Source organism: Ceratotherium simum, chromosome 5, assembly GCF_057802395.1.
Source record: "Ceratotherium simum simum isolate JZ-2026a chromosome 5, ASM5780239v1, whole genome shotgun sequence".
NCBI lineage: Eukaryota > Metazoa > Chordata > Mammalia > Perissodactyla > Rhinocerotidae > Ceratotherium > Ceratotherium simum.
Window position 1 is genome coordinate 66728933 of NC_141904.1, and position 11720 is coordinate 66740652.

Genomic DNA, 11720 nt, shown 5'->3' on the forward strand with positions numbered 1-11720 from the left:
GACCACAAAGCTTACTGAACACCTAGTCAGGCCAGCTAGGGAAAGAACATAAGAAAAATCATTGCCCTCACAGAGCTTATTTTCTTACATTTGTGGAAGCCAGACAACAAAGAAACGAACAAAAAAACACATAATAAACCACCAGGTAAAGTTAAGTGTTATAAAGTACAATAAAGCAGGTAAGGGATAGAGAATAATCCTGGCAGAGAGGGGGGCAGTCAGGCAAGATAATTAGGGAAAGGCCTGTCTGAAGACTTAACATGGAATCAGAGAGCTGAATGAAGGGTGAGAACAAGGCATGCGATCAGAGGGAACAGTGTTTCAGGCAGAGGGAACACAAGTGCCCCAGTGCAGGAACAAGCACAGTATCTCAGAAGACTAAGAACACAGCTCTACAGCAGTACTCACAGTGCTATAGCATCATTATTGGTTTACATGCCAATTTTGCCACTAGCCTATGAGGCCCCTGAGGGTAGGGGCTTCTTTCTGCATTCACTCATACAACACTCATTTATTAAGTGCATGTACACGCCCAGCATTCTCGTAAGCACAGGGTTTACAGTGAAGAACTAAATCTATATAGTCTCTGCCTTCGGGGAGCTTACAATGAATAGCATTGGGCATAGACTTTTAAGTGCTCAGAAATTATTTTCCAAATGAACAACACTTGCTTGATTTTTAGTTATGTAGTTCTACGCCATGCCGGATTCCGGCACTTTCTACGGCCCTGTCCCTCCTTCCTCATTGCCTAGAAGATTATCATTCCTCAACTTCTCCTGTGGATCACCTGCCTCTCTCTTCTCCACACCAAACTGTTCACAATGACTCCCCTAATCTCCCCAGGTTCTCTCTCCCCTCTGCCTCTGCATGCCCTCCACTCGACCCGGAACGGCCTCCCCTAAAATTTCATTAGTAAATTGATTTTATCATTTGATCAAATGTGTACAAATCTCTCAAGTTCTTCAGGCAAAATGTTTCCATCAAGTAACAGAAAGCAATGTATCAAGTGACAATTCCAGATTGAGTAGTAAAGAGAGTTGAAGGACAAACGATCCAAGGTTACTTAGGTAATTTCTTTTCCTCTCCAAAATACGAGATATTTCCATGACTTTCTGGATGTTGTGCCTGCAGAATTGGGTCAGGGTACAAGGGCAGCAAAGTTCGCATGCGGAGGGGTCTGTGCGCTCCATCGCTCACCCATAAAAGAAATGTTTCATTTACAGTAAACAAAGCAATTTGGCACAGGAGCTATCACTTAAAGGTCTTCCCCACATGAAGGTCAATAGTTTAGCGTCTAAATTATTTGAGAGAAATTTCCTTTTCTAATAGCAGAAATTGCAGCTGTACTTCACTTAAAAAGAAAAAAAAGTCCGATATTTATTCTCCTAGGCAAGAAGGCAGATAAGGTAAGTCACAACTTCCAGAGCTGCCTCCACAGCCTCATTTAGCTGATAAGAACTTGCACATAACCTCTAGTCCTTCACTTCTAAGAGCCCCGCATCCATCTTTCTCCTCCCACTTCCGGAAAGAGAAGAAAATTAGGCTGGAGCCATCTGTTTTGAAGTCCACGACAGCAGGGGCATGGGTGTAAGCAGTTTCCTTCAACAATACACATTCCTCTCCAAGTTCAGGGACGGAAGCCCTGGGCTTCACGGAGAACCACACAACAACGATTCTAAAGCTGGGGCCTGAGAGGCAGAGCTTCCCACAATGTCTACACTTCTCTTACAAGGGAACAGCTCCGTGAAGGTCACCCAGCCATTATGAGGGCAAATGTCCTAAAAGGCAACAATCCCATGCTCAGAATTGCTATCCGGGGCGTTTAAACTTAGTGCCCTCAGCCAAGATTTCCCCTAAGACATAAGGGATGCGATGGGCTCGTCTCTGTGCTCACCACGGCTGTGACCTGCTGTATTACACTGCCCTGTACCACAGCACCCTATTCTCCTGGCTCACTATGTGGACATGGCAAGATGGCCCCTGTCAGCCAGGATCTGGGTCTGTGAAGAGTTATCTAACAATGGTTAGGCCTTTACGAGAGTGCTGAATTCACTGAACAACATTCCCCCTAAAAGTTTCAAAGCCAGCCTAGGTTTATAAAAGAGTGCACCAATACAGTAATTAAATGTCTGGTCTTTGGCAGCCAGGACTGGGATTCAGACCTAGCTGTTTTTTACTACCTGAATAACCTTGGGCAAGTCACTTAACCACTCTAAGCTCTTAAAAGCTCCTTATCAGACCCTGCAAGTTCCCATATGATCTGGCCCCTGCCTACCCCTCAGACCTCATCTTATACCACTTTCCCCCTCTTTAACTGCCTGGACATACTGAGCTCATTCCTACCTCAGGGCCTTTGCAAATGCTGTCTGCTCTTCCCCAGAGTCTCAACTGGCTGGCTACTTTTCATTACTCAGGTCTCAGCTTAAATGTCAGAAAGTCACCTCCAGAATCTCATAAACATGTTCAGTATGTGAGTGCAGGTTGTGTAACTCCACTTACATAAAGTACAAAAAGGAATAAAACCAGTGTGTGGTGGTATAAGTCAGGGGACTTGTTACCCTTTTCAGGGTGGAGGTAGTGACAGGAAGGAACACCACGGGGCCCTCTGGGTTGCTGCTAAATGATTAGTTTCTGGATCTGGATCTGGTACCTGGGCATGCTCTGTTTGTGAAAATTCACCAAACTCTTCACTTATAATATGTACATTTTTATTACGTATGTTATATTGTAATAAACAAATTAAACCAAACAAAAAAACCACCTTGTCAAATTGGTCTTCCTTGGTCACCTAATCTACACCCACTCTCTTAGCTAAGTTGTTCATTCTCCATCCCATGACTTTTTTATTTTCTTCATAGCATTTGTCACTGGCTGAAATCATCTTGATCATTGTCTATACATGTACAGTCTAGCCCTCCCCCACCCTCATTAAAATAAACTATCATGTGGCGAAGGATTCTGCCTGCCTTGTTCACCAACCCCAAATCTCAGCGTCTAGAACAGTCCTGCCAGATGGCATGGGCGGAATAAAAAATATATGTAAAATAAGAAATGGATAAAGGGACCCTTTGAGGATATAACACCAATCAAAAGTCAAAATAGTCAAACCAAGAGCAGAGAAAATAAAAAACTTCAATGACATTAAGCATGAGGAATATGTGTCAAATGATTTTAAATTTAACCTTGGAAAGGGGGCAGATAAAGTGTCACTCTATGTATCTTTGTGATAGTGGTTAAAGTTACTTCTCAAAGCAGACACTGGGTCTTTTATCTCTGTACAGCCAACAGTTTTGCACAAGGCCTGGTACACAGTAGGTCTGGGCTAAGAGAGGCAACAGATTTCTGAGACACCTGGTGAGTATTCTCAAGTCTGGTGGAAAAAGTGGGTCATGTTCAATTGTAATGTCTGCCATGGGCAAGAAGCTAGGTAGTCACAATATCAAAGCAGACTTACTTAGCTGGAGCAGATAACTAAGAAGCACCCAAGAATCTGAAAATAAAGTTCCTTACAAGTCACCAGCAACACTCACCATTTTTATTGCCAATTCTAAGATGCTTATAAAGAAAAAATTAAAATGTGTCAGTAATGCTAAGAGACTTGGATGTTACATAATTACTACTGGTATGCAGACTAACTCACATGCTGACATAATGTATTTTCATGAGGAAATCACAGGCAATAGCCTGATGTGATGGAAATTTAAAAGTAAACCTTTATTCTGGAATCAGCTCTGCCACAACCTCTCTCTATAACCTTGAGCAAGGCATTGAAATTCTTTAGACTTCAATTTTTCTACCTGTGAAATGAGCTGGTTGGACTAGATGCTGGCTAATGCCCATTTCCAGTTCTTGGACACTGTATACTATTTCCAACTTTAAAAAACATTCTCCTCTTCTAAGCCTTGTTTACAGGATAGCACATCATCCACAACTATGTAAGTCAAGGTTACCAGATGGAGCGAGGTAACGCCCTTTTACCTAGTCTTCTCGCCAAACCAAGGGTATCTATCCTGGAGCAGATTCTCTGCAGTGCTGTGTTCAGGCTCCCACTTCTTGGTTAGGCAAGAAGCCCTATCATACTTCAGCTAAACACCTGGGTTTCTCTGTACAATTACTTCCTTTGCTGGAGTTTTCACTGCCCTGGGCCCCATGTTTCTCATCAATTCAAGTCTACACTCATAGCCCCACAGTTCTTGTTTTTTGTAACACTTACATAATGAATAGGACTTGATCACCTGGAGGTATTCTCCTTACTCTATCACAATAGTTATTAGTTATTTTAATTAGACAAAACCGCCATTCCTTTTGCTATCCCACCATACTGTCAAGTGCCTATTAAGGATATTACAGTAAAAAGTATTAGCACCTTTTAAATTTACATTAACAAAAACAGAGAACTGAGAAGCCAGGAAATGAAAGGAGCGGAAAAAAAAAAAAATAGAACACCTCGCAGATGTCATAATTAACCAAAGTTCAGAGTAACTCAAAAAATCATTAGTAGCTATCTTTAAAATTTTCTTAAAAACTATACTATGCATATCCTAAATTGCGTGAGTGATAATTTGCCTCTCATCAATTAAAAATGGGAAAATGGACACGAACATTGCCCTGCTGCAGCTGAGCCCCACACTGTCCTCTCTTTAAAAGTGGAGAGAGATTATCTGTGGAGGAGAAGTTGAGTCGTTGAGTGATTTCTCCAACTGTTATCATCAACTCCTAACCCCCCAAAGGCCTCCTGACGACTGCGACTCTTGCCATCTGCAGAACGTGAAATCTAGTAGGGGCCAAGTTCTAACAGCTATTCAGCATCCACCACTGGCCCCCCTGGGTTTTTATTCTCCATAAACAAGAAGAAAGCGAACAGGGCCAATGGTCTGAGGCGTTTTAGCGACGGGATTGATTTTTCATTGAAAGAAGGGAGGCGGTTTCCCACTCTAATCCTTTGACCTTCGCATTTCACCAACTCAGGCGCCCCGGAAGTCTGCAAAAGCAGGAGGCAGCCTGCAGAGAGTTCACCCCAGGAGGCGAGTTACTACTACCAGCTAGTCTGGGATGGGTTTCTAGGCAGGTTCATCACGTGGCCTAAAAATGCGCTCAGGGACACAGACGTTTCAAAAGCAGAACTGGCAAAACAGATAATAAAACCTCAGGACTCCAAAACCCGGTCCGGAGAACTTTCCCTCAACTTGCATGCAGCGCCTGGTACACTGCCAGGCGCCGTCCGCGTGAGCTGAGGCGACCGACGTCAGCGACTCCTGCGGGGCCAGCTGGGCCTGCCGTCCCCCTGGGCCCCGGGCCCGCACCCCAGCGGGGGGCCGGGGGCTCTCGTGCGCCCCGGGCGCAGCACGGCGCGTGCTCCCCGGAGGAGGGGCGCCCGAGCCGCGCACGCGGGTCAGGAGGGGGACAGGAGAGGAGGAGGAGGGCCGGGAGGGCCAGGGCCGGCGGGCGCCCCGCTAGCGCCCTTCCCGCGGCTCCTGCCGCGGGGCCCGCTCACCTGGGACCTGGCCGCCAGGAGCCGGGGCCGGAGCGCCAGGTGTCGCAGAAGTTTCCCGGCCTGCGCAGCCACGGGGGACGCCATCTTAACCAGGAAACCCGGGCGGGGGAGCCGGTCTGAGCGCGGGCAGGGGCAGGAGCGCGAGGGGAGGAGAGGAGGCGGGCCCGGCCGGCCCCCCGGACCGTCCCCCTGGGCTCGGCCCGCCCCGGGTCCCGGGGGACGCGGCCGCACCCGCGGGGCGAGCACCTGACCTCCGCTCCTGCCCGGCCCGGCCCGCCGGCGCTGCTGGGTGCACCCCGACCCAGGTTCACGTTTAGCATGCAGACGCCGGGAGGCCTTCTCGCTGTCCTACCCTGGGTTACAATGTCAGCAAAAACAGGTCCCGAGTCCTGGGATCGTGCGGCTTAAACTGTAGCGGGCAAGACAGACAGACGAATATCAGTCATTGCAGTGAGTGCTAGAAGGACCGGCCCGGGGAGCTGACGCCATCTCCCAGAGACCTCTGTCTGCCCTGGGGTCACAGGGGCCCGCCCGGGGAAGCGATGTTTGAGCTGAGACTTGAAGGGAGGCGAGGGGGTCTGGTGAGCTCGGTGGAGACCCTCTACACTTGAGTAAGATTTTTTTATCCTTAACAGAATGTTAATGCAAAGCTATTGAAGAGTTTGAAGCCCAGCAATCACCATAAGAGCAGACATTTATCTGGAATTTACACGACTCTAACCACTTGTACATGTAATAAAAAATGGCAATAGCAAATCTGCTTAATATGTGCCAAGCATTTTGCAGATATGAACTCATTTAGTCTGCATAGCAACCTTTCCAGTAGGTACCAGTGTAGAATCCTCATTTTGCAGAAGAGGAAACTGAGGCACAGAGAGGGTAAGTAACTTGATAAGGAGTGGAAATGAGATTTAAATCCATGCGCTCTCTCTTCCCACGCCCTCTTCTCCCCAGGCCATCCAGCACTATTTTAGAGTTTTTTTAGCTTACTTATTCTTGAGCCTATGATCATGAGAAAAGGTACAATGTAACAGAACTAGGCAACTACTGCTTCTAGTTCCTTCCTTCCCTCTTTTTTTTTTTAATTTTTATTTTGACAAATCAAATTTACAGAAAAGTTGCAAGAGTATTATCCCAAAATGCCCAAATATCCTTTACGCAGATTCCCCACTTATTTACATTTTGCCCCATTTCCCATTCTTGATAGATAGATATAGATACATAGATTTACAGCCCGTTCCTCATCATGATTTTACCTGCTGGATTTAGTATCCGTTGATGATTATTGCTTGAGTCAGTTGTTATTGTGAAGGTTGCAAAACTGTGATTGTCTAATTTCATCCTCTTCTACATTTCTTAGTTTAAATTCTACTCTGAGAAGAACTCCTTTCTCCCACATTTCTTTATTTATTCTTTTATGTATTCACTTGTATCAGTATGGACCCATGGATTCCTTTTATTACGTTTGTGTGTGTGTGTGTGTGAGGAAGATCAGCCCTGAGCTAACATCCGATGCCAATCCTCCTCTCTTTTTTTTTTGCTGAGGAAGGTTGGCCCTGGGCTAACATCCGTGCCCACCTTCCTCCACTTTATGTGGGACGTCACCACAGCATGGCTTGATAAGCTGTGCATCGGTGGGTGCCTAGGATCCCGGCCTGTGAACCCAGGGCCGCAGGAGCGGAGCACGTGCACTTAACCACTTGCACCACCAGGCCAGCCCCCTCATGGATTCCTTTTTATTCAGTGTCAAACCTATGCTTTTTCCTATTACATACACTCTGCTGCGTCTGGATATGGGTCATTTAATCCTCACTGGAAGCCTGCAAGAGGGTCCTACTGTTATTGCCATTTTGTCAGAGACAGGCCTGGACCACAGAGAGATTATGTAACTGGCCCAGGATCACAAAGCTTGGGATCACACCCCAAAGCTGAAATCTAACCACTCTACTCCACACCCTCCCCTTGACATGAGTGGATCTGAGTTCCCATCTCATCCATCATTACTCCTACTGGGTCTGCTATCTAGCCAGGATGGAGCAAACCCTCTTATTAATGTTTGTAGACTGAATATTTAAACTTGGTGAGACCTTTGAACATGTCAGAAGGAAGCAGATCACCTGTAGAATTAATCAAAGGCTGTTTATTCAGACATTACTATGATAAGGGAGTCAGCTGCTATCAATTTCCTTCTAGCAGAGACTAGAAGAAGATTGAAAGGAGAAAGCATTTTATAAAGAGAAAGCAGAGACTCTTAAGACAGTCTTTAATTGAGGAGTTCTATTAGGATGAAATTTTTCTATTAGGGCAGGATTTTTGGAAGTGGAGCCGGGAGTGCCTTTCTGATTGCCATTCAAGTACATTTGGCAGTTTTGATTGGTTCACTATCTGTTGGCACATAACTGAGAGATTTCCAGGCTGGGCACAATCATATGAAGTTTCTTATTTCAATTAGAAGACTGCCTGGTCCTCAGGTTTGGGGCCCAAGTCTTGCCTTAGCAATTCCTCAATGTCTTCACCCACATTCTCTCATTCTGCCTTCTCTGCAGCTGAGGGGCTGGGGAGACGGAGCAGAAGGACGTTCATACGGTATCCCCAGTGCCCAGCACTGGGCCAGGATTACGGAAATGTGCAATAAACACATGTAAGATGAATAACACTTACTGAGTTCCCCCTAAGACTTCTCCCTATTTTCTACCCTTTTTTTCCCAAACAGGAAGCTCTTTGAGGTCAGGGATTCTACCACAGAGTTCTGCACTGTGCTTTGCTGAAACAAGTACTGGGTTTTCAGTAAAACTTGATTGGATTCAAATCCCTCCTTTACCCCTTATAAACCTGTAAAGTCTCTACTTCATAGGGTGGTAGTAGGTATTCAGTGAGCTGTTGTATGTAAAGACCTTACACAGAGTAGGGGCTTAATAAATGTTATTTTTCTTCCTGTAATAATTTCTTAATAAATATTTGTTTGATATGTAATGTGAAACACCAGAGCCAGTCTGAGATGTGGGTTAGGTCTCTGACACTTTGTAACTTATCTTGATAGCCCTGGAGAACTGTGGAGATGTGTAAATGCCAGATGAAAGTATTAAAGTATCCAAAGTGATTGCCTCCAGGAAGAGGGTGGAGGGTAGTGATCAGGGAACCATTGTATTTTTAGAGCTTCAAAAATGCAGATTCCAGGGTGGCCCCATTGCATAGTGATTTAAGTTCAGCACACTCCACTTTGGTGGCCCAGGTTTACGGGTTTGGAACCCCAGCGGTGGACCTACACCACTAGTCAGCCATGCTGTGGTGGCAACCCACATACAAAATAGAGGAAGATTGACACAGATGTTAGCTCAGGGCTAAAATTCCTCAACAACAACAACAAAAATGCAGATTCCTAGACTCCACTCTAGACTTAATGATCACAATCACTTAGGATGGGGTCCAGGATCTGCATTTTAAATAATCTTTTCAAGTGGTTGTTTAGTTTGAGAAGTAAAAAAAAGCAAACAAATCAACCCATAGCACAAACTTGCAAGTTTCCTGGTGAATCAAGAGACAAGTTACTTTGCCTTCCTCCACTGGGTTTCTAAACATAGAATGAAAACTGATACATTGTAGATGGAGGTGATGAATAAATGCTGTTTTCAGAGAGCCTTGAAGCGTTGGTACAAAACTCATCTTCTACCAGGAGTCTAGGTCAGCTGCAACATGTGGAAGCATTGGGTAAGGGTGAATAAACAGCTATTCTAGGCTTTTTCTTTATCAAAATTTCAATTGTGAACTGCTTCAACAGTAACTGTGGCCATAGGCAGTAGCACTATACAAAGCATTCTGTACTGTCTAGTATCAGATTGAAGCACAGACGTAGACATCAGATAAACTGAGTTCAAGTCTTGACTCTGCGATTTACAGTCTCCATGACCTTGAGCAAGTTACTTTACAGGCTCAATTCCTTTATCTGTGAGAAGGGAATGATAATAATACCTATTTTGCCAATGAGATGCATTATCAAATGCTTGAGAGCTCAGTGGCTGTTATCCACCACGCTTTCTTTACTTGACTAAGAAATCCTTTTTCATATTTGTTTCTTCAGTATTCACATCTATGAGCCTCTGTTTCCCCATTAGTAAAATGAAGGCCAGGTATGACAGCATCTTACATGAACTGGGAGTTAACAATATAGCACTTCTCATCAACTTTGCATACGTTGGAAATACTAAGTTCTTTTTTGTGTTTGGGTTTTTTTTTGCTGAGGAAGTTTCGCTCTGAGCTAACATCTACTGCCAATCATCCTCTTTTTATATGTGAGCCACCGCCACAGCATGGCCACCAACAGACGAGTGGTGTAGGTCCGCACCTGAGAACGGAACCCAGGCCGCCAGCGCAGAGCAGGCCAAACTTAACCACTAGGCTGCCGGGGCTGGCCCAGAAGTATTAAGTTCTAAAACTCCATGATCAAACTTTGGATTTAGAACACCTTGCCTACACTGTTTCTTATTCAGTTAATCATTCCAGTAAGGAAAATAAAAGCATCAATAGGCCCACACACCTTCCCTTTCATCTTAGCAGTGCATGTTAACAGTGAAATAATGTGCTCATTTTCATCTCCACACTGATTACTCCAGGGGCCCTGATTTGCCAAAGAGGCATGTCATGAAATCGAGCGCAGGGACTGTGTATCTAGCAGTTCCAATGGTTGTTTATCATTACCTTTTCATTTAAGCTTAAAAACCATTTGACAAATACAAACTCATTATAACTAGCAGAGCTGAATAGAATTTTTTAAGAAATAGTCCTAATTTTCATGAATAACGTATTTGAGTTCATGCTGCTGTATGACAGGAATGAAAATCACTATTACGATGATGAAATAAAGGGCATTTGTAGATTTTGTTTGCTTTTTTCTTTTTTAACGGATAACAGATTTCTTGAATTTACAGGCAAAGAAACTTTGGCCTTTCATTATGTACATGGGTAATATCTCTGCTGCTGTTTGTGACAGCCGTTTTAACCAATGTTTCAATTTTGTTACTTGCCAATGGCACAGAAAGAACTTCCATGGTGCTAAAGTTGTTTTTCCCTCTTCAATAATGCATTAAAATGATTAATTGTGAAGGTATTTCTTAGCAGCTTGTTTAAATTATAAGGTTCCCAGAAGAAAGGAAATCTAAAACTAAAAGTGTCTTCTCTGACAAAACTGCCCTGGGCTCAAGAGAAATACTCACTACCTCCTGGAGAGAATTCGGGGGGGTAAGTTTAGAGCCGTGGTAACAGTCAAAGTCAATATGAAAAAGAAGGAAGAATAAGGAACATCATAAACCCAGAGAGGGAGCAGTCAGGGACAAGGTCAGCTGAAAAGACTAAAAGTGGAGGGCAAGATGTAAGGACAGAAACAAGGGCAAGGACATTCTATTGGCAGAGAGTTTGGAGATGAATGAAGAAGATGGTAGAAACAGAGTGAAGAACATTCACACAAAGGACGTGGAGGGACATAGACCGAAAGAGAAAAATGGCAACAGATTGTGGGAAAGAAGTTCCCCTCAGAAATAAAACCTACTTCCCCATTGCAAGTGGGAGACATGGAATTTAGCACTTTCAATAGTATTGAGACATCGTTTTTTTAAATACTAAAATAAAAATGGAAAGAACATTCTATTTCGCATGTTCTGCTTCATGAGAAAGTAAGCAGTCACAGCAATGGTTCTTAACAGAATCCTATTACGAGCTTTTTAAAAAATGTCTTTAGGGCTATATTCTCCAGAAGTTCTGATTCAGTAGGTCTGTCTTGGGGCCCAGGGATCTGAATTTTTATAAGTAACTCTCCAATCCCATCATCTTTATTGTAGGTGGTCCATGGCCCATGGTTAGGGAAGCACTGACCCAGAAGGTGGGACTTTGAACAGCAATCATCCAATTCCCTTCTCTGTCTCATTTTCTTCCCTATTTCTTATCCCACTTCTACTGTCCTCCTTAATCTTTCCCTCCAAAGTCTAATTTACTAGACGAGAGCAAGGAGTATGGAATGAGGCTCCAAAAAAGGTCTCCTTGCTGTTCCCTCTGCCTGAAACACCCTTCCCTGTTGTTCACCAGGCTCAGGCTCTCTCATCTCTGGAATTTCAGTCATCCCCTTCAGGAAGCCTCCCTGAAGGCAAGGCTAGGGGTCATCTCAGTGGTTGTCACAGGGCAGTTACTGCATTGGCTTCTTGTCTGCGTCCTCCTTCAGGATTTTAAAATCTGCAAT

General features: G+C 44.4%; 1 protein-coding gene across 2 annotated transcripts in view; it reads right to left on the reverse strand.

Annotated features, from left to right (window-relative positions):
• The window catches only part of SUCLG2 (succinate-CoA ligase GDP-forming subunit beta), a 253402-nt gene extending 247743 nt beyond the window's left edge, over window positions 1-5659 (reverse strand). For both annotated transcript variants that reach the window (XM_087431301.1, XM_004419902.3), the window contains exon 1: window positions 5495-5659. In XM_087431301.1, coding sequence (XP_087287427.1) covers window positions 5495-5578 — 84 coding nt within the window. In that variant the 5' untranslated portion in view covers window positions 5579-5659. The remainder of the gene's footprint in view (window positions 1-5494) is intronic.
• Between the last annotated feature and the right edge of the window lie 6061 nt (window positions 5660-11720).